We start from the raw sequence: 24,362 nt of genomic DNA, 5'->3' as shown, positions 1-24,362 counted from the left end.
GTTAAAAATTCTTCAACAATCCCATCTAACAGTCTAGATGCTTCAAGCACATCACAGTAACATTAAGGATTAAGGATTTTTCTTGGTGGCTTAAACAGTAAGATACAAGAGAAATTCAGCTTTCTAAGCTGCATAAAATAATGGTATACAATGGTGACGAAAGATGAAATGGGTTACAGAAATTTGGAAAACGATGTTTGGTGAAGAAGACAGTGAAAATTTGCCCAGTTACACGATTTCTGGGGAAATATTTCCCTTTTGAAAAAAACTCACCACATTCCATACAACTATGGATCAAATAATCAAAGCATGCAACAGTATTTACATAATCATCCCAGCAGCCACCCTCTGTGGGCTGCATATAACACGTGTTGGAGGAACACTATTTACTTTACACATTAATCTTGATGATAATCTGGGGAAGAAGAAAAAAATTACCAATAATATGTTTTCTGTATAATCCTAAGTTAGAAAAGTGCTCCTGAAAAAAATTAACTCAAAATATTAGCTTTGTCTCATTACAAACAATGTAGAAAACCTCACAAAATATAACACAGTCAGAACTAGCAGAGCTGTCGAGGGCAACAATTTTAATAAATCAATCCACTTCGGATAAAAGAATGCTTTATGCATGTTACAATCTATTTAAAAGCAATAGCTAAACAAGCTAAATTTATATCCACAAGAGAAGCATGACGTTCACTGAAAAACAAAATGAGTTGCTGGTAATCGTGGGTATCGTTTTTATCAAACAAACTGGTCACCAATGAAAAATAATTTTTTTATTTTTATTTTTTCCATTTTAAAAGATTAACTTTTAATGAGAAATTCTGAGCCATTACATTTGAAGAGCATACTTCATATCTAGGCACTGTACCCAATTTAGAGGTAAAATGTCTGTCAGCATGATTTAACATCCTCAGGTTTCTGAAAGCCATCTGTATAAAGTTTACATACAGCACTACAAATACACATCAGATACTGCTGTAAATTTATAAGGAATACAAAATGCTATTAAATACAACTTTCATCCCATGGCACATCAAGCATGGCTTAGCAATAGTCAGTTGTGGTTATGCTTTATTGAATATTTTCCTTTCTGTAGCTGAGAAATATATAGCTTGGACTTGCTTCCATCTGGTCTTTTGAACCAAACTTCATCATGGTTAATTGTTGTAATTATGGCACTACAGAAAATGAGGGAAGAAGGGTCAGGGAAAGAAAAATAAGAAGCATTTAGAAAAGTTAAAAGTGAAAAAAAACCCTCAAAAACTCCAACTGTACTGTAAATGAAAATATGCAGTAGGTATAGACACTAGGGTCAGAGGGTACCAGCTCTATTGCAAGGACAGTTTTGACACAATTTTTCAGTAACTGCATAAGTCTCTAGTAGGTAGTTGAATTTTCAGCCAGCTATTTTTTCTCCTTACACGAGAAAATCCTCACAACATCTACAAATAATTGTTACTCATAGTAATGAGCAGACTACCCACAGTAAACCCACAGTATGCTAGAAAGCATATCCAGAAAATGCTTAAACATACAAAACCCCAAGGTGTAGAGCAAAAACAAAGCTCCAAAATTTTCCATACTATTCTACATCTGGCCAACAAGTCAAAGCCTCAAAGCAACAAAACCCCCGAACACAACCCTTAAGTCACAGGCTGGCCAGAAATTGGTTAAGAGCTTCAATCCTTCAATAAAATCCCATCCTGAGAAACACATTACCTTCAGTGAAATTCAACCTTGTAAAGGTTGAAGGTTATCTCCAATTAAGCCTTATTCTTCAAGGCCACCATGTTGCCTTTTGCTTATCAGGAATATACAGAGCTGTATAAAATGAATAATATTCACCTTGTAGGACATTCATCTTTCTTATCAATGTATATCGTCTGTCCGCGTCCATACCACTCTCCATCATAATACAGTCTTCCTTCTTCAGACCTAGCACTATGTAGGTGTTTCTCTAATTTGACAGGTGCTAGAACGATCAAATTTAATATCAACTGGCAGAAGTTGGTAAGATTTAGAAATAAACATTCAGTAAATTATTTATACACAAAATATGCAGTTTTTCCGTTGTCAGAAATAGTCTCTCTCTAGATAATTAACTCCAAATGCAAGAAAATTAGAAGATATTTATTTCCAGTCAGATAAATTAAAAGCTGTATTTCCATTTTAAAGAAGTTCTCTTCCATACAACTCTGCTATCTACGATGTCAATGTTCACAATTAGAATAATGCAACAAGACACAGAATATGAAATCTCTTTATCAGTGCATTATCTCAGACTGCAAGCAGTGATTCACCACTGAAGAACCCACTCGCTTGTCTTCTCCCCTTTTTCTTCATTACTCACTACCTCCAAGCATTTGATTTTAACAAAGTTAATATGCTTCTTACCTCAGACCAAGTTATCATTTACCACTCCTTTCCCACACCTGTATTTTCAGAGCTGCAGCTTGCAGTGAACACAAATCATGTTTAGAATGCCCCTTTCAAATTCAGGCAATTTCATTTTCCTGCCTCATTTTATGAAAATATTGGCATAATGTACCAATATTCATTAGTAAAGCCCACTCTTAGGAGTCTTAATTTTTAAAATAATTTTTACAATTCATGCATCAATTACATAATCACCAATCAAGCTGCAAGTATCAGCAACTCAGAGCAGGGATAGACAAAATCCACATCTGCCAGTCAGCTCACCCCACTCTGCGTTCAGTAAAACAAGGCTAAAACAAATATAGTCTGCTTTGATGCAGTTTGCATCATTATATATTGCAAGTTCTGTCTTATGAAATCAAACAGTGTTTACTTACGTTCTGGCTTTACTCTGTGTGGCCCCAAAGTAGCCATTGCCTTGAAACAAAAGAAAATGAAGGCAGTAAGCAGAATTTTTTTCTTAAACTGCCAGCTCAAATGGTGTTGTGCAGCATAGCTCAAAACATTTGTTTTTATGTGCAGCATTAATGTTATGTGATACTGATGATACTATGAAATGAATATAAACCTTAAGTACTTTTTCATACTTTTCATACTTTATGAACTGTTTAGTTACATTTGCTTTTAAGTGTTTGGGAAGGAAAAATGACCTCCTCTAATGAGTTTTGACTTTACATATCTCAAGTTTTCTAAATAAAATCCTCAAAATGGCCATTATGTAATTCTATTAAAAAAATACAAAATGATACGGAAAAACTAAGTGCTATGTGAAGAACCCATTCTCTGGATTATTAAATTATACCCACAGGCAGACAATTCATGCGAGTGAAAATCTGTCAATCATGTGCAGCAGCAAAATAGATTTTTAATTTTTGTTGTTGTTTCTATTGCTTTAAATCACATTATACTACAGCAAAGAAACTGAGCAGAAGCTATTTTTTATCTGTGCATCTGATGAGACAGGAAAACAGACAGGTTTTCACATCAGCACCACAAGACAGATGGAAATAAACTCAACACCATTTCCCAGAAAGCTTCCAAATTCTTACAACGTAATTTCCTGCTCCACAAGTTGGAAAGCACTGATTTTTGCCAGAATACAGGGGAAAGTTTTCCAACTGCAGATGCAAGGCAAGAATAGCATTTGATTACATCAAGTTACACTAACACTATGGCAAAGATCTGGTAAGACACTCTGTACTCAAAATTTGGATTTATTTTTTTCCAAATATGTTGATTAGTCAAACGAATTTATCTTCCTGTAAATCCCGATCCTCTTACAGTTGGAAAAAACACAGCACTGTACTTTAAGCCAAAAGAAAAAAAAAAAAAAGGTGTAGTGAGAGGCTGAAGAACATGCATCATCATAAAATGATACATTTACTATCAGAAAACAAAACATATTATATATATTTAGAAATCTTTATTTAAAACAAAACCCTATCAAACTATCATAGTATGACAGACTTTGGTAGAGACAATGAGAAATCAGATGGCCTAGATACAGGCTTCAAGTTCACTGCACCACAGACACCAGAGACGACAAATATTAAGAGAGAACTTCTGCCATCTCCTTTTCAGATTCCTTTGCATGATTTGCATAGAGTCAGAAAAAGCTGCAACAGCATGGCTCAAACTAGAATCATTAACAGACCACTGAATAAATACATACCTGTACTTAAGTCTTGATGGTATTAGAAATGCATTTATGTATTTCTAGTAGAGAAAAGGAATAGACAAGAACCCAAAGAGACCCAAAGCTACAGGCATTCATGCTTTCATCTTACCTTCCTTATTGTCGTCCAGTCTTCAAGTATATCAAGGTCTTGTAACATATAAACTATATAGGGGCGTGAAAAAGTTAGGGAAAACTCTTCTAAACAGTGATAATACAAATATTTTAAAAATTGTCCAAAGATATTAAGATACTTCTCTCACAGAAAAAACACCTGAGTGAAGTTGAAGCTCAGTAAAAATAAATGCATTTTTGAATTAGGCAACTTAGAAGTATACTTTTGAAGTTACTAAAAGTAATAGCACGTATATATTCATACTATTTGAATTCAACATAAAATTAACGATTGTCATACAACCATACCATCCCTGTTCCAAAAATCATTCTACTTGCAATGTTATAAATTACAGTTAAAACTTCCTGCAATTTCAATGCCACTACAAAAAAGCATTTGCACTAGTATAATCTCTTCTAAAGTTATCATTTTTATCGTATTCTACATTCTATTTGAAACTTCAAGAATCCTTCACCATTTTCATATTTGTTTTAATTTTCTCTAATCAGGAGAGAATTACAAATGAAGAACACTGTAGAATTCCTAGGTACTTGCTTTACACAGATCTCTGCAAAGTGACAAGTTCACAACTACCTTAAAATCATAAGCAATAATAGCATGGATTAGGGACAGGAGGGACATGGAATACTCAGTTTCTTTCTTAGGAGACAAGAATCTTTCTTCAAAGTGCCATAACTTTAGAAATTTCAGCTGCACTATATGCTCATTACAGCTTTATGGAAGATACTGATACAAAATCCTTAAATACTATACCCATTCTACAGGAACCTCAAGCTCAAAAAATGCCTATAAAAATTAAAAATTCTAAGAGTTGATACAATTAATCAAAGAGGGTTCTAAAGACTTGGAAACTGTTAAGAAGTCATAAATTAAGTTGAAGATGCTCCAGTAAAAGAAGCAAATCTATGAAGTAGAAGTAACACAAGTCAAGTTGCACTCTGCAGACATAATGCCTGTTTCTGCTTTCATTTTGTAGCTAACTGTTCATCAGGCTGAATCCCATTACACTGAGAGCCAATACTTTACCTCATATATTGTCCTGCATCCAATTAACCCTTTAAAGTGGCTGTAATAATGAAAAGTTACTGATTACTCATTTATATTCAAAAAGAGTGTTTATTTTCAGAGCTATCACCTTTTTATGTCTCCACCTAAGAAAAAAAGCTTTTCCTAACTTGCCTAACTATCTAAGCCCTTTTCTTCTAAATCTCTTCTCCCATATTCCTTGCTCTTCACAAAAACAGGACCAAGAATACTTCAAGATACAATCTTCATTACGCGCAGTGCATTCCTTAATATACACAGGGCCCAGTTCAGGAGCACTTCCTTTCCTTCCAAGTATACTGCAAAAATGATGTCAAGTACCTACACCAAATACTCAAAAGATGAGCCAAATAGCTTCTATTTTTTTTTTTAAGAGAGAGATATTTTTAAAAACAGACTCTGTACATAGCTAGTAATTACAGATCCCTAATTTTAATCTTCACAACAGGATGTGTTAACTAGGCTTCTCTAATCTGAATTAGAATACCAGCTGCCATTCAAAAATACATTTTGAGAATGTATTATCACCTCAACTTGTTAATGACATACGTAATATGACTAGCCATAAAATAGTAGTGAATATTACCAGAATGATCAGTGATTTCAATGAAAGGATATCTGATACAACAACAGGCTTTTTTTTATCTGGACTAAATGGATCCTTCCTTTTTTTCCTTGACTGTAGCTCATCATTCCATAATTCTGAAAAGAAATAATAAGAATGAATGAATCAGAAATGTGTACACCCAGTTGTTCTCACAGAAAAGAAAATCTGAAAAGTGTTTGTTTTTATTTCTGGACAATCAGGTGAAATGTTGATTCTGAATAGAACGAAAGTGTCACAAGATCATGCAGTCATAGATGAATGTTCTCTAAACAGACAACAGATACTGATAATTACCGGACCAAAGTTTGTTTTAAGCTTAAATTCAAACTCATCCCACAAATCTTACGCTGTTGTTCAGAAAAGCATTCTACTGAGTAACTTGAAACCAGAAATAGTATAGCTACTTGAATTTTTAACAACAAAATTTAAAAATTTTCACTCACCTGATGTAATGTCAATGCTATGTCTGTCTTCTTCAAGTCTTCTAATCTTCTCTTCTAGTTCACTTTGTACAGTATCATACAACAGAAGCTTTTCACTCTAAAATAACAAGAAATGAAACATGACTAAGTCCAGTATTACAGTAATTTAAAGGCTCAGCAGAAGAACAGATTTGAGGTTAACACTTTACAGAGCTGTAAAGCATGCAATATATCCCTGTACTCATTTCCTTATCATGAGATTCTAGCTCCTCAAAGATGGCACATTCACTTAGCATCAGCATATATATGGTCATATCAGTACCAAGAATAACCAAGTATACAGAGCACACACCCAGACCTCCAGAATAGCACTCAATATTTTCCTTTCGGATAGCAAAGATTTATTCACAGTGAGTAACTGTAAAACATTAAGTTCTACTCCAGCTTTCTTAAAAGTTAATAAAACACTTTGAGTGAAAACATTAAGTCTCCAATGTTAATGAGATTTTATTAATTTATAGAGAATTATCATCTACTACTATACTATTTACAATTACCTTTTCCCACAGAACTGATGTATCTACTCATATCACTGATATATCCACTCACAGTAGAAAGAATCTACAGTGCACATAAAATACTCTAGACAGTTGTGAAAGCAAAACTGCGTACCTTAAAGCTGCGAGAAACATTCTTAAAACTGCTTTAGAAAGGTTAGCTAGTTCATCAATTTAAAAGATTATCTCTGATTCACATAGTTTAACAAAATGCCTCCAATGCTTTTATATAAAAAGTGCTAGTAACGCACAAATGGAAATACACTCTGATGCAAGCTTTCTACAGCATGTTGTAGTCTAACCTCTTTTCTACCTACAGGTATTTCCGAAAGAAAAATCAACTTTTCGTACAGCTGCTCTCAATTATAACACCCTATATTGTATAACTTTCTTATCAGCTCAATATCTGTACCGAATAGTTACCCTTTTAAAGGCAGTTTCTAAACACACTTAACTTCCTAAAACTAGAACTTTAATTAAAAGAAAGAAATTAAGCTGAATTTCACTTGCACACTTCCTAAAACACAAGTAGGAAGCGCAGCTGACTGTTACATTCTTAAGCTCATCTTCACTGACCAACACCGCTAACAACTCAAGGAAACAGAGACTTGGACTTAATCACTCAAGGAAAAAACAACAACAAACAAACAACCAGCTTAAGTAGCACAAGTCACTGCATCTAGTCATTTGCCACCATGTCTCTCTCTCTGATGCTAGAGGCTGCAGACCTAGAGCCAATTCAGAAGATCTCTGTATCTCAACTGCTTCTGCCCACAGCGCAGCATACCAACAGAAACAACACCAATGTTCAAACTGAACACTAAAGCAAAATGAAGCAAATCAGCTCAGGAATAAAAACAACCAAATAGTCCTACTCCAATAGACATCTGTGTGGTTAACATTCCCTTCAAGTCACAAAGTACTTGTGTTCCACAGATCCCCTGTTTATATATTTCTCAAGCCGTTACTACTAAATAAAAAATAATCCTCAATTGAACTGAGAATGCAAAAGCATTCTTATATATACCTGAAATGTCAAGTTAGTACTATTTGTTCTGATACCATTTTAAAATTTCCTTTTTAAAATGAAATACTGTTTGTGTTTAGACACCTGTTTTGCTGCTAGTCTTGGTAACAAATAAGGTGTGAGATGATGTTATGGGCAACAGAGGCATTCTTGCTGAATAGCTATACTCAGAGCAACGATCCTAAAAGCAGCATTACTGATTTTGGACAGCTTTTCCCCAGGGACCCTTCTTGGATGTTGCATGTTTGAATCCTGAACGTTCCAGTGTAAAAGAATAGCAGCAAAACAAGCAACAAGGACAACCTTAAAGATGAATAATACACAGCCAAAGAAAATCATTCAATTGTGGATAAGAAACCCTGCAAGTCTTATAGCATTCTGACCAACCTCAGGATTGTATTCACAGGAATGAGGAGAGCCAGTAATGAACAGTCTGTCTTATGTTGTACCTTTTCTTTTGTAAGGCAACCAGAAAATGGCATTTTTAAATAGTATGTGTGTACACTCTTTATTTATTGGCAAAATAAGAACCAGGGATTTCAGGAATACAGTTAGCCACCTCGAAGAACACACATTTAAGCCACTGTAAAGTATGCTGAGGAGGACTACAATACACGCATCAGGATCTAAGCAGCTACACCACAGGGTCAGACATACAGGTACCTGATTATTTGCACTACAGTACAGTACAGTAAATGCTATGTAAATGCTTCAGTGGAAATGTTTATGTTCAAGCAGAGAAACACATTTTTTCAAAAGCAGTCACAGGAACGGTAACTCTATCACTAGCTGACCAAGATACCTTAAAAACTGAGTAAGACTATTGTAATCACAAAAATGTAAGGTGCTTTTTGCTAAAATTATGGTAGATATTATAGTTACTGGTCTTGGTAAACATGGTACCAAAATGATTTTTACCAATCTCATTATTCTAAATAAGAAAATTACACTTACATGAAAGCAAACCTATTAGAAACCTAACTTTGATATGCTTTGAACAAGCTTTTACGTGGATTTTAATGTCACAGAAGGTTTGCGTTAAAATAGCAAGTAACAGCAATAGAAAAATTAGAACATAAAAAATTAAAACATAAAAATATGCACTGAATTTGGAAAGCATGACACACAGTAAAGGAAAATGTTCAATACAGAATAGCTGGCACAACCTCACAGTGCTGTCGAGAGGCTTGAATTTCACATTCATACTTGTTCTTCACAGATTCCAGACAAAGCTCTCTATAGATACCTGTCATCAAACAAATGACAACGTTACTTTCTTTAGCTAATATCTGATTTCAAAATTCTCTTTTAAGATTGCCTTCAAGCCCCAAAATATGTACAAAAGGGAAAAAAATATATATCTATTTTGATAGGCAATTAATAAATATTTTTGTTAGGCAATTAATCCCTTTTAATTCATTGAATCTAAATATCTGAAGAAAAATAAATGCTATTTTCACTTTTTGCCCTATCTGTCAACAGTTACATTAGTTACCATGCTAACCTTACAAAATAGGTCTATTTCACATGGCCTACCAAATTACCCTGGATATCTTCAAATTTCAAATACATAAGTATTCACCTATTCTATTTTCTAATTACTATTTTAAATAATACTTTGAGAGTTTCAAATAGCTGGAAAACAGAATGAAAGAACAAGCTTTTACAAATGAATATGTGGAACAAGGCTTGCTTTACACAGCATGACGCTAATAAATCACATCATTTAACAAGACTATTCCACTCAATGAAATAGACTTCTTGTGATATAAATAAGAGTATTTCTGAGTATTAGGTCTATTTCTTGCACCTGTCAATTCCCAGTCACTGCTTATTTGCAGTCCTTAAGGGTTACTTGATAGAGCTCAAACTCTCATACTACCCACTTCTGTCAAGGCTACGAAACAGTAAGAGCAAAATCTTTCTGCTATTTCTGGCATCCTCTGAAATGACTTTCGGAATCTTTGTTGAAGACAAAATGAAAAAAGAAAAAAAAAATTAAAATATCTGATTTCTAGACTTCAGGAAAGTTGTAGAAAGAGCTCAGGAAAAACACTACATTGGAACACTGACTTTACTGCTGTCGAAGACTTGAATCAGGAGAATCCTTAATATTCTGCCTATTCACACCCACCTACATCAAAGCACTGACAGAAAATCACATTTAAAACTAAAAAGCTACGGGTGGTTTCATGTCACAGCTCCTGGGAAGTTCAACTTGCAATCTTCATCTTCTGCAGTAGGCAAAAGTACTGCTCAGAATTAATCAAGTAAATTTTGGATAAAGATCTCAAAACCCAGAAATTCCAGGTCACCATCATTATGAAGCATTATGAAGATGATCAAAAGAGAGAAAAATGCTATAGACCAGAAGATTTCAATTTCTCTTCACAGCCTGGAGTCAAAAGTAACAATTGAAGCATCAAAGTTTACTGTTTCTAATTCAGAAACTTCGTGCTCTCTACACAAAGACAGATATTCAATGAAACGTAAATAAGCCATATTTTCAGCATGATGCTATCAGGCAAATAAAGAAGAAGCAAGCAACCTATTCAATTTGACCTGAAAAATATTTTAAGTTTAAAACCACGACAGCGTTTCTAACTTTAAAACACACTCTTGTAGCAATTTTAAAGTGAAAAATCATAACAATTGATAAAAATTGATGTTTAAATGAATAGCAACATCATATGGTTGAAAAAGAAACATTCGTTTTATATGCCTACCTGCCACCTTGGTTCTGATTTGCATATTTTCTTGTAATGCTGCCAATGGTTCTAAATATTCAGGTGCTTTTCCAGCTATGACCTCTTGCAGTTTTGCATCCACTTGGCTTAATCTTTCTTTGTAAAGTCTGAAAACAATAAACATTTAAAAATATACATATATTTAAAGTAAATACAACGTGGAAGAAATTTTAAGAAGAGCTAATCTGACTCTTTCTTAATGTCTCTGTTAATGGTGCACCTACAGAAGTAAATTAAAGATTCCATGCTTGCAATACAGGAGGAAGAAAAAGATTTTTAGATAAAAACTTGCATTCATTTTCTTGTCCACGTATCTGCTCCTACAGAAGCACAAACGAAGGAAAAAGATACACAGGCTCTTACTGAAGCAGCCCTCATTCCATCTCTGGTGAAAACCCACATATGGAATGCTATCAAAAATGTCACATCCACTTTTGAGTACACATGGCTATTCATTTCCTCTCTTCTGCTTACTAGGTCTTCACTGAGTGATACAGATATTATGGTAAACTACCGACAGATCTAACACTGGTTTCACTTTCAGTATTGGTATCTGGTTTGCAGTAATCACAAGAAATTTTCATCAATGACAGCAATAAAAAGTGCTACAATGTCTTACAAAAAAACCCCTCATATCTAGTCTAGCAAACACAATGCTTGAGTTTGTTTGTCTGTTTCTACAAGTCACGCATATACACAAGGAGGAGAAGGATCCTGGCATACCTCTCCAAAGATCACCATTCCTTGGTGCAACAGAACCACACCTGCCCTTTACCACAACACTTCAGAACTATTCTTACAGCAAAACAGAAATAAATATATTTATATATGTATACACGCACATGCTTACACATACTGTACACATTATGTGCATGTGACTCCATGGTACATATTCTTCCCTTTCAGAGACACCAAAGAGAAAGTATTCTAGAGCAGCTGCCTGCAAACCATATCAAAACTTTCAACCATTATTCTTCTCCAAAAGTAATATCCAGATATTTGAAAGACAAGAAACACCAGTTGCACACCATATTCTCACAGAATAGACCCTCAAATGAGGCACTTAAGATACTTACTGATCTTTGAGATCTGTAAATTGCTTTTCAAGATTGGACATTTCATCTAAACACTCCATCCTTCTCCTCTCGCAGTCTTCATCATCCATTTCTAAGAATAAGAAAAGGTAATATATTTTGAACAATGTAACCAAGTAGACTGCATAGTTTGCTTCTAAAACTTGAAGCAAATCTGAATTTAAGCAATAAACAGATCAACCATATTACTATGCTACAGCAGGTTACAATAAACCACTCATCACATTAAGAAACTTAAATTTGATTCAAGAAGCCCCATGAAGTGTTATTTTTCTTTCCCACACCAGAAAACAACATGATTGTAAGATTTCAAGTGGTTAAATCTCATAAATGACAATGTAAAATGCAGATGAAAGTGTGAAACAGAATAATTAATCCTTGTACAGCACATCAGATGAGAAGCAGCATTACTCATGAAGAGTTATTAGCCATAACCGAAAATTCCAGTGTGTCCTGCATCAGTATGAGCAAAAGAAATCCCTGGAGATCAAGTGAACAAGTTCAAATGTTGTGCCTGTCTTATGTAATTCAAGGTTTTGTGTCATTAACATCCATTAAAAAGAAAAATGTAACACTTGGTTTTGAAACAAGGTTTCATCCTCTTTAATTGGAAGAGCTGTTTGAAGCTAAAATATTCATTTAGAAATATCGGTAGCTCATCTCAATGACCATTAAAAAAGACTTTGTAAACAGTTTTTAACAGTGAAACCTAAAAAATGCAGGATTTTACAGAAACCTCATTTCAGATGCTTTTATGAAGCAAGAGTTATTAAATTCTTTTCAGAGCTTTTGTTTTAATTCATACTTCTGATTTTTTCCCTAATTTACGTAACAAACATAATGGTAAGGTATAATAAACACTCACTTTTTGGACAAGAATTTTTGGCTCTTGCCAAAGGGACATCTAAGCATCAGTTGTTACCTCCATTCCCATTTCTTAAACTACAAAATAGAAAAATCATTAACACTATGAAGTGGCAGCACCCATTGACCTTCAGGTAAATGCCTTGAGAAGGTGAACTAAAAGTTTCAGTTTAGAAAATTCCTTCTTCAACAAAAGAAAACTATCTTTTTCCTTGCTTTTATGGTTTAGATAAACTAAAAGTTGGGAAGAGTTTCCCCAAGATAATATTTCTTGTTTCTATTTTCCTTCACACAGAAAACCTATCTCTGTCTCTGCCCTTTTAGATTTAGCAAAAGCACACCTCAAGTGGATAAAAGATGGATGTAACAAGCAGCAACCACAGAACAGAAAACTGCTGAATTTTAGTGACATGCAATCTTCTGCTGTGCTTGGCAAGCAAGAATAAAATGGAAAGTTCTAAACTCTATTCCTATCAAAGACACGCCAGTTTCCAGGGTATTTCTGAACCCATTAACTTCATTAACCATAGTTCTCCATGATAACAAACTGAATTTCTAGATCCAAACCTCCACCAGTCCTGCCCAGCGTGTTTTAAATAAAGGAGAGGGAGAACAAGCTCTGCTAAGGTATACTCAGGGGCAGAGATGTCCTGAAGCTGCTTTACCTCAGCAGCATCTCAGAGAAACAGCTCTCTGGTTAAGGCACAAGCAACTAACCATTAACCAGTGTTAGAAGGGCAGAGAGCCACATAGCCAGGAGCCAGAGCACAAGAGGAGAGCTTGACTAAGTGGAAACCGTGCCCAGCAGTGCAGTCACTCCAGAAAACAGCTGACAAAAAGGCCAAGCAGGGCCTCAAACCAAGCAGAGATGCTCTGCATCAGCTCCTCTAGTCTACAAACAACTCTGAATGCCTTTGCCTCTTCCTCAGTCAACATTTCATTGCTTTATGTGGTCTCATATGCCAGCGCCAAAAAAAGGCAGCATTCAAGCCTTCATTCTTGTTGTTTTGCAAAAGAGTACAGTGATTTGCAAAAGTGAGAGGAGCCTGCATATCACCTCCCTAACTCAGAGAAACCTATTAACTCACATCTACCACTCAGATCCCTTGATGTATCTGTTCCGCATTCCTTTTTACTAAAATCATACCTTTTCATTGAAATAAACACAGCTTTCAAGTTTGAAAACCACACCGGCCCCTTCTACCTGTGCATGAAAACCAACAGGCAGCAGAAAAGTATGTCCAAATGAAAGACTTACTGCAGTTCCTTAAACTGCAGTCAGTACAAGCACAAAACTTTGACAAAGCTTTAGAAGATGACCTAGCCTGACGAGAGAGAAAATTTAAAGCTGGAACTTCTAATAAATGCTTAGCAGACAGGGAACAGTGAGAGAGGAGAGAAATAAGCCCTAAAGGCATGTCTTAAAAGGCGTGATTTCAAACTCCTGTTCTCAAAAATAAGGCAGATCTTGAAACCCAGAATAAGATTGAAAATCAGATTAAAGAGCTCAGTCAGATTTAAGAAATGCAGCAGTTACATTACTTTGAGAGTTGCCTGAAGCTTTTATGCGCTATAAAAATAAAAATTCTCTGAAGTTTGAAGGATCTGCCCTGTGAAACAAGACAAGCCCAAGAGAACACTGGGATGCAGATCCTTTCCCACTTTCTTCTTAATTTCAAGCACGCATTTCAGATTTTTTCAAGTATTGTTTTGGTTCTACGTATGTTTCAGCAAGCAATTCATTCAGAAGTTTTCCCTTATATCAACACGGATTTTATTGCTTGTGGATTTAAAACGAATAAACAGACTAATTAAAAAAAACACATTAGAACAGCAGCCTTTTCTGAAGATCAGTGCCCCAACACTGGAGGGAAAGGGGATTGCATCTTATGTTTTTATCCACTGTTGCAAGAAAACAAGAAAACACACTGGCATGAGGGCACAGCAGACACTTCTGTATTACTGAAATAAAACAGAGCTTGTTTAAATCTCCCCTCAGCTACCTATACACTCAAAAAATGTTGGACTTCCTGTCTAGAAGTCTACATTCTACCTGTAACACTGAATAACAATCTTCTCTTGTTTCATTTTGCCAATTAACCATTTTCAAGTGTTAAGACTCCTGAAATATCTTCAATTCCTCAATTACAGAAACTTCTATCTTTAAAGAACAGTTCAGTGAATATTCAGTAATGAAAAAGTAAACGAGTTTTCAGATTATATCTCACAGCTTATCTGTTGAAAATTTATATTGCTAGAAATGGAAAACAACTCATTATATATTAAAATCCTTGCTAATGGCCCCATACCGTCTCAATACTTCACATTAGGTTTCATTCCACACAGAGCATTTGGGGCATTTTAAATCATTTTCAGAATTACAGTCATTCTTTCCCTACTATATTCAAATAATCCAACTCAGCAACCAGGGCAGCTCAGTTTAAAGACCAAAAAAAAGTACTTGAAACACAAGAGTACCTAATACAGCTCTTATCAATAAGCTGTGGCCTATAAAAAATGCTCTATAAAATGCCCAAATTCTCATCTTGGATGGTGAACATAACTTGTGGCTTTTCTATTCATCCCTGATATGCTATTCTGGGCCTTTGCCAATATTAAAAAACAACACAACACTTTACTAAATATGTATCAACAAAAGGACCAGGATAGAAATGGTGCCAGCTCTCAAGGCCTTCTATTTTCTCAGGCATCCACTGGAAGAGATTTAAAAAAAAAAAAAAAAAAAGTTAAATGCAAGTAAAACACATAACAAATTTATAAGAAAGAACTTGAAGGGATTATCTCTTTTTTTTTCCCCCCAGTAATTTTAATTAATACTTATTTCCTGCAGTGCTAATCATCTTATGTCTGTAGAAGCAACACGCATCCATGGAGTAAATTCATATTTGTCAAGACACTGAGATAAGCATGTAATTTTCCATAGTCATCACTTTTAAAGTGCTCCCATAAAAGCGTTTCTCCATAGAATGCAACAGAAATTATCCACAGGGTTTCTTGTATGGCTTTAAAAAGCAACACACACTACTTTCACTTAAAACATTGCTCTTCCTTCATCCCCGCTAAAGACTGTGGAAAAGAAACAGCATTACTTGCCCTCATTTAAAAATAATAAAAAAACAAAAAAATCAACAAAATGGACTTGCAAAATTCAAAGTTTGCTTTAAAAATGTCAATTACCAAAAATTACAAACAAGAATACAGGAAAATTTTGAAAGAGAAGAAGCTTCAAAGCCTGCAGCTGGTACTAACAGACAGTCCTCCCTTCACCAGAGCCAGGGAGTTGGAGGAGAGAAAGCTACATTTATATTGTCATATTAAGTTCTTAAGTTCTTTACTATGAGAGTGGTGAGGTGCTGGAACACGCTGCCCAGACAGGTTGTGGATGCCCTGTCCCTAGAGGTGTTCAAGGCCAGGTTGGATGGGGCCCTGGGCAGCCTGGTCTAGTATTAAATGGGGAGGTTGGTGGCCCTGCATGTGACGGGGGGTTGGAGATTCATGATTCTTGAGGCCCCTTCCAACCCTGACTATTCTGTGATTCTGTGATATTAAGCTCTCTTTCCCACACAGGAAAAAATGAGAATTAAAAAAACAAAAAAATTTTATGACATACTGTTTGGACAGAAAAATAGAGAAAAGGCAGCTTATATAACAATAACCTACATAAACTGCATAATCTATTTCAAGATAAGCGAGAAGAACCACTGGACTAAGTAAGGGTTATTGTTGCAGTACTGCTCCTGGACCTCATCAAGGAGTCCTTTGCAACCCCATGTCTCACCTCCATATCACTCAACAAGCTTGCGTATTCCTCCTCTACTCTATGTTTTCCCTCTGAAAGATTTAACAAATAGTGTCTGTTCAGTTCTTTTGAAAAACAGTCATGTTCAGGAGGGAAGAGCTGTCTCCATTTATTTATTTTCCCAAACATTCAAGTCCACATTCAATTCTGATAATAAAAGAATTGAAACATACCTTCCTAAGTCACATGAAAAAGGAATGGAGCGGTTTGCTGTGCAAACAGGGACATAGTTAGACATGCTTTTCACACTCAAAATGTGATACCTGCAGCTACTTGTCCTGACATCCTCTCTCAAATTTACTTTTCTTCCAACATAACCACCAGTACACACTGACGCTGCCCAGATTAAGTTTCATCAAGCCTACCCAAAGCAAGTTAAACACATCTTTCTGGCTCTTTTCTTTTCCAAGTGAACTTCAAGAGAATGGGGGTAAGGAAAGATCTGTACCTGGATAAACGAACTGTTCACCTGTAACAGCCCAACTATTTATAAAGTTCAGTGCACATACATGTTTCACCACAGAATAGCTCTGTACACACTGGTTTTAAATTTGCAGCAGTTTCAGTGAACAGAAATCAAGTTCAACTACCAAGTTAAGCCCAAAGCTTCACCGAGCACTTATCAAATGTAGTCAAATATCCACAGAGAGCATAAGAGTTTGAAACAATGACTTGTTCTTCAGGCAGCTCCCAACCATACATGTTCAGTTCAGGCTATATTATCTAAAAGAAAACCATCATTGTTTGGGAGAAATAGGGGCCTCAGCACTATCTATTCTGAACTAGGAATCTCTTCACCAAACCAGTTGCTATTATAGACACAAATAGAAACAACGTTTGTAATAATTTTGCTAGTTCTTGCAAGCCCATACCTGAATGTGCTCCACGGTTTATGGACTGAAAATATTTCCTGAGTAACACTGCATTAGATGAGAGAAGCAAGATGTTCCCTCAGATCAGGAAACTGCCAAGAACTTCAGAATCTCTGCTTCAGGAACCCTCCCATCTAAACCTGTGCAAGTCATTAGTCTTAAATTCACAAAAATGTGTGCCGAATTAACTGATGTAAATTGGAGATCTTCACATATTCTAACAAAATTGTTATTTATGACTTCTGTTGCTCTGGAGCTGCAGTCTATCTAAGCGTTAGTTTACATAGGCCCCAGTACCTCTTGTTCACAAATCAAATTTTTCACTCAGCCATTTTTGCTATTTCACTTTTTAATGGGTTCTTTTTCTGACAGCTTAGCATACAAAGGCCCAATATCACTGAAGACAAAGCAAGAAACAAGGACAGGAAAGTACACTGCACCAAGAAGGGTGAGTAAGGATGAGAGGAAGGATGGTGACACTTGGATCCAAGTAGATAATAATCAATCAGCTGCCTAGAGCTGTAAAGTGGGGTTCAATCAGCGATACTTGCCCAAGGGCATGTCTATACTCTCTCAGCACGGCAGCAGCAAAGCTTTCCTAGTACTGGCAGAGCCTTCACTCTACACTGTTACTGCAGAGCCAACTTAGATGACTCTGTATCATACCTGTGGGCTTCCACAGTTTTCTACCTAAAAACAGCCCAGATGAGAGGAGTTTCCATGAACCACCACATTGGAGCTCTCCCTGGAATGAAGTCAGTGTGAATACAAAAGCCAAAGGATGTTAATAGTCAAGATCTCCCAGATCTTCTAATATCAGATAATAATGAATTAACAGTATGTTGAGGGTTTTAACACATTCAGGCAAACCAATTGTAGGTCAATGCATGTAAAAATGCAATGTCAAAGGTGGAAGAGCTAGGATCCAAACCACACGAGCCCGGTACTCACACCCCTAGTAACTGTGCTGCTACAAGCATGGGCCTGGACCAGGACAGCGCACTCTAAATGCAAGGAGTACTTTCCAACTACCAGAAGCTTGCGTCAGGACCACAGCCAGCACTGAGCACAGCTCCAGCTTTTCAAAGAATCACAGAATTGTTTGAGTTGGAAGGCACCTTCAACAGTCCATTTGGTCCAACTCCCCTGCAATGAACAGGAACACCTACAGCTAGATCAGGGTGCTCAGAGCCTGGTCCAGCCTGCCTTTGGCTGTCTCCAGAGATGAGCAACCCGTTCCAGTGTCTCACTAGCCTTACTCCTTTTTCCCCCCATCCTACCCAAACCAAATCCCCTCACCTTAGTTTGAAAACATGTCCCCTTGTCCTATTATAAGAGTCCTATGCCTTCTTTCCTATAGCTCCCCTTTAGATACTGAAAAGCCAGTGCATGCAGTGACAAAGGTCCCATGTCGGTCAGGACCTACGAAGCCCCAATAATCCCAGATTGCAGTGCACTCTCCAAAGGATCAGTGTGGATCCCAATAAATGACAAGTTTCTAATTTAGCCCTTAGAATGATGAGGTAACCTCGGACAGAAAACTTTCCTTCTAGCAGGGTGGCAGGTGAATAGTTGCTAGATTCACCTTTCACATGCTCAATCATCCCCAGCGCGCAGTCCTGAGCAAGTTAGGCACACACAAAAAAGGTGTCTTTATCACAGCAGGGTTTAACGCTGCGCAGAAGAGGTCAATGGCACTGACAGGTCCCCTCCCACCCAGGCAGGCCCCAAAACACCCAACAGAAATGCTCGGTTTTGCCTGCTAAGAAACAGGCAGACATTGGCTCCGGCCGCGGACCGAAGCACCAGCGAGGCCCCACACAGACACCGCGGCACCACGCGGCCCAGCCCGCACGGCATCAGGACCTGCGGCGGGAGCCGAAATGGTGCCGTCGTGCCCCCGCCACGTCCCCGCCCCCGGCTGGGCCGCAGCAACGGGAGGGCCGCGGGGCGGGGTCGCGGAGGGGGCGGGTAGCGGCAGTGCCGCGGCCGGAGCTGGGGCCGGTTCCCCCCGGAAGGGGCAGAGAGAACGGCGGAGACGGCGACTGCGATACCTGAGCTATCCCCCTCCTCGGACACGGACGAGCTCTCGGTCTCCTCCTCTTCCGAGGTGCTCCCCTCGTTCTCCCCGTAGTCCACCTCCATCTCATCGTGGTTGTTCTCCTTCTTCTCCCGGGAGTGAACCGGCATCCTGCCCACTGCAGAGCACCGGGACAGCCCCAGAACGGCCCTTCCCGCCGCTACCACTGCCAGCCGCGCCGCCGCTGCCCCGCCCAGCGGTGCAACCAACCCCGCCCAACGCCCGCCGTGCCCTCCCATTGGCCGAGCCCTTCCATTGGCCGAGCTCTCTCATTGGCCGAGCCCCCCCATTGGCCCAGCCGGCAGGTACAGCGAGATAGAGCGCGGGGCACGCTGGGAGTTGTCCGCTGCTAGTAGGGTGCTGGTGTGAGCGGTACGACGGCTGCCTGCCGTTCCGTCCTGAAGGATGCTGCGGTAGCCGGGAGCGCTTTGCGTTTCCTGCAGGCGTGGCCCGGCCTGTAGGCACTGGGGTTTCAGAGGAAGCGTGTGTAACACGGGCCGGTTCTGAGGTTTGAGCTTGGGAAAAGAGCAGCAGCGTGGGCTGTATGTTTCCATGCTTTCGATTCGGGAAGCGAGAGCTCCGTCTGCCCGGCGGAAGCAACTCTTCGTATTGAGATACAGATTCAGCTCGGTAGCACCAGGCCGCTGTAGCCGCTGAGGGTGACCCTCATTCCCGCTTTCCCCGCCTGCCGCGCCCCGTGAGCCCGCGTGCAGCGGCCGCTCTGTCTGCGCATGCTCCGGGCACGCGCATGCTCTGCGGCGGGGGTGGCGCGGCCCGGTGTGAGTGCGGGTCTTGGCTGCTTGATGGCTCCTGCTGGTTGGTGTGAGGGTAATGCTCTCGGGCTTCTCTTGTTCAAAAACAGGTTTTGGGACCCCAGAAGCTGATGCAATATCAAAATCTAGAGGCAGTTCCCAAAGGAACTGGAAGATAGTGTCATCTGACGTGCCCCGAGTGCTTTGGAAGGGGCGTCAGGTATTTGGGTGGCTGAAATGAAGTTGGGAATAGTCTGATGAGAGTTGGGCGTGTCCTCAAGGGAAAGGAAATTTCACAGACTGGGTCTGAAATGCTTTGTAATGAATCCATGTGGATTTAGTAAAAAGAAACCAGAAATGAAATAATAAAAAAGTCTTAAGGTTTACGTCTCAGTCTAGCAAGATAAAACAGGAAATCGAGTACTATGGCCTGGAAAGGCCTACTGGAAGCAACAGGGAATGGAATGGCAGGAAATCAGGGAACTTTTGGCTCCGTGACTATAGTTTCCTATGCAAGCAGTTGGAACTAGGTCTAAGGGGCTAAAAATAAATTCAAGGAGCAAAACAAGGTTCCCATGCCACACTGGAAATGAACAACTGAGATGCAGAATTGAGCCAGTTTTTTTTAAATGTTATTTTAAGATATGTGATTTTTACATATTTCTTCTACTATGTTTCTTGCTTTGAAGCCAAGGGAGAGTTACCCTGCTAAAGCAATACAAGCATTTACTGTCTTGAGGGGAACAAAAGTACCAGCTGTAGTCAGTATCTTTGTCCAGGTGGGATGCTGGACCAAAGAAGAGGTCAGGCTAATTCCAGGAGCTATGTTTTGGTACAGTGCACAGATAATTTGTTTCTGGAAATAATCAACCTGATCACCCATACACGTTTAGCGTGAGAAGTGGCAACACCTAACTCAATCATCTGTTTGGTGGCCCTGCTAGGCAGGGGGGTTGGAACTACATGATCCTTGAGGTCCCTTCCAACCCGGGTGATTCTGTGATTCTGATTCTAGAGCCCAGATATGTGCTAGGTGGAGAGGGAAAGAAGACATTCTGTCTGGCTTGTGAGATAATTTTCAGAAATGTGTTCTTGCTGTGTGAAGATGCCTTTTAGGAATCCAGTTACTGAAGGATCAGTCTGTAAATCGGTAATTTTATTGAGATAAGTGAAAGGAAGCATCAGGTGCCTGCAAAGTACTGAATTTTTTTCTGGATTGAGTTTTGCCTATCAGAAGAAAACAACCATTAAATGTGATCCTCATCATCCTCAGTAGTTCAGTTCTGCACTTAATGGGAAATAGCGGTTAACATCTGGTTAACAGAGAAAAGTTGAACCTGGCATGATCTTGGTGGATATCACACCGGGCATCTTCAGGAAAAGGCTGGGAAGCAGACCTGTAATTTTGCATCTTATTTGTTGACTGGAGATAGTGACTGGAAATGTGTATTACTCTAGAATCTAAAAAGCAGTTATTATCTTTCTGGTCACCAAACTGATTGCCAGCTCTTGATGTGCAGAGTAAATGGAGAATAAACCTTGCACGTTAAGAAATGCATTACAAAATCTTATTGGAGAAGTGGCCTGGTGAATGCAACTAAATCAGGTTGTTTGAAAGGAAATTTTATTCATTTTTTGGAAGGAAATGATACATTGGATGCTCTAGCAAATTAAGTCTGATTCTTCACACTCCATTTCAAAAGCCAGTATTAGGGAAGGGGGGAGTCTCACAAATGTAGGAAAGACTGTTTTCCTTACACGACAAGGTCAGCAGTAAGTTGAAGTAGCATCCTTCACAGTGTGCAAGCTGTGTTGGAAGGCTACGGGAACATGTTCCTCCCTCCACTAACCTATTATCTGGGAGAGATTCTGGTATATGCTGCAAGTGATCTGAAGTAATCTGAAAAATACTAATGCAAGGAGATATGGCTTATATCTAAAAGACCTTGCATACTCCTGCAGGTGAGATATGGGGAGAGAACAGGGGCGAATTATTTTCTTTGATAAGAAGGAAACAATGCTAAACTGGTTTCTTGTAGAGCTTGGAAGGCATGCAGAGTTTTCGCAGAATTTTTCTCTTCTTTAATTTCTTTCGTGGGTATGTCAATATTGCAAAACTATTTCATAAGTTGGGAAAGAAAAAGAGAACATCTTAGTGTTGAGAGAGTGTTTTGAACATTTTCAGTTTTTTTTTTTTTTTAAGCTGTTGTAACTGCCACTGTATCAGTACATTAATATTTCAAAACCTCTTTCATATCAGATATGGATGCCAGTGTTTACCTAAGAATTCAAACATTCTGAGTTGGAGGTGACTTATTGCAGTGAAAGACTGAAGTTTTGCATCTACTGGGTGGGAGCTGATAATGGTTTATCTGTTAAAATTAACTTTCAGGTATATAAAAGCTTCTGACCATGATAGCTCATGTATCTGTTGTTTAATCATGGCTAGCATGGTCTTGAATTAAGCTTTGTTTTGGTGATCTACTAGGATTTTTATTTTTTTCTTGGAGTGTCTCTCTACTACTTCTAAAGACATTGTATAATTTGGATCAAATTGTACCCCAGAGTAGAAGCATTAAAGCTGCCCAGTTTCTGTGTGTTTTGTGAAACAGCATCTGGAACAAAGAGCTCCTGTTAATATCCTATGGAGGCCTTTGTGGAACTTGATTTTTTACCTCTTCATATGTCAGTGGTGAGCTCTCCAAACTTCACATCTGTAGTTGAGTCTTATTTGCAGTTAGGACTTTTGTCCATCTCAAATAGGTAGGGAAGGGCTAAGTAAAGGAAGGTTCATGGCTGTGGAAGGAGGTGAGGAAGGCATTCAGTGTCTAGTGTGCAAATTCATAGGAGATCTGTCTTATTAATTTTGTAGCTCATGGGAAAACTATTCCGGCTTGGGATCTTTGGTGAGTGGGAATACCGCAGTGTTTTGGCTTTGTAACAGATGCCAACGCACAAGTGTTGATACTGATACCCTTCCTAACAAATAAGGTGATAAAGCAAGAATTGGTCACTCAAAATATAAGCTCACAAAGAGGTCTTTCCCTTAATTACAAAAGAACATAGTGTTGAGATTTTATCTGCAAGATAATGTGGAAATGGGAAGCTGTGGTTTTGTTTTTGTTTTTTTTTTTGTTTGTGGATCAACAAGACATGGCTGGAATAGCTAGTGCTACAATTATTCTAGAAGTGTTTTACAGGATCCTGATCAACATAGCCAGCACCTCCAGAGTTCAGAATTGTTCAGAAGTACAGAAGCCAAACTTGAATTATTTAGATTTGGAAGTTTGTTTTCTCAAAGTAAATAGTTGCCAGTCAAGTTAACTAAAAATTGTTAACTCAGGACAAAGTGGAATTCCACTTGGAATGTAGTACTTGTGCTTCTGCTGGTGAACAGAATTCCAATTGGAATGTAGTACAACGTAACCCCTCCCCGTAACTAATCCTGGTATTTTCTAACTTTGTCCTCCGTACGTAATGAAAGTCACCGAAGTCACATGCTTCAAAGTCAAGCTTTTGCAAGATCATGGCCTTCACTGTGCATTGAACATGCTCTTCCTGCCCAGTGTGTTTTCAGTGAGGAGGTTCTCTGTAGAAGCCATTATTAACTTGGTTAAAACCACTCCCTCCTTTCATTTACTGCTTTGGTGAAATCTTATTCTGTTCATTATTTTTGAGCACTATCTTGAGTCAAAGTCTAAAAAAATTACCAGAAGAGTAAGTAAATTCTATAAAGCACAAGTGTTATTGAAGGTTGTCAAGATACAGCCTTGTGTTCAGAACTGATAAATGTAGAGAACAAAGCACTTAATTTATAGCAGAGTTATCAAGTCTTTCAGAGGTAAATTCACTGCTATGGTAAAATAAAATGTTGTAATTGTAGCTGTTAGATAACATCGCTAATCCTCAGATCTCATTTAGCAGGATGATGGAACCATGAAATGATTTGTGGCATGCCACATCGGCAGATGACACCCTAATGTTGACTGAAACTCACTGCTCATGATAGTCACTGATGGGTCAGCCGTGCATTTAAATGCTTATTTTATTTCAGTAGCACATATATTGTTCAAACTGTTGCCAACTCTAATGACTTTATAATGTCTCAAATAGTTAAGTATTCCTTATCTTGGGAGAAAGGGAAAAAAAAAAAAAGAGCAGAGGGCCACTAGAAACCATGTGTTAAATAAAGTAACATAGTTCTATTGAAAAATCCAATA

General features: G+C 38.2%; 1 protein-coding gene across 1 annotated transcript; it reads right to left on the bottom strand.

Moving 5' to 3' along the window:
* Positions 1-874: 874 nt before the first annotated feature.
* Positions 875-19,500, bottom strand: BRMS1L (BRMS1 like transcriptional repressor; the record flags this gene model as incomplete). Its single annotated transcript, XM_079537624.1, has 10 exons — positions 875-1,187; positions 1,855-1,981; positions 2,823-2,862; positions 4,233-4,304; positions 5,926-6,002; positions 6,351-6,447; positions 9,080-9,159; positions 10,640-10,767; positions 11,737-11,827; positions 19,365-19,500. 10 exons carry the CDS (start codon positions 19,498-19,500, stop codon positions 1,064-1,066), a joined length of 972 nt encoding a protein of 323 aa, XP_079393750.1. The 3' UTR covers positions 875-1,063.
* Between the last annotated feature and the right edge of the window lie 4,862 nt (positions 19,501-24,362).

This window comes from Tetrao urogallus (assembly GCF_951394365.1).
Source record: "Tetrao urogallus genome assembly, chromosome: 6".
Taxonomy (NCBI): domain Eukaryota; kingdom Metazoa; phylum Chordata; class Aves; order Galliformes; family Phasianidae; genus Tetrao; species Tetrao urogallus.
Note: the sequence above shows the minus strand (reverse complement) of the source record. Positions and strands in the feature narration are given on the sequence as shown.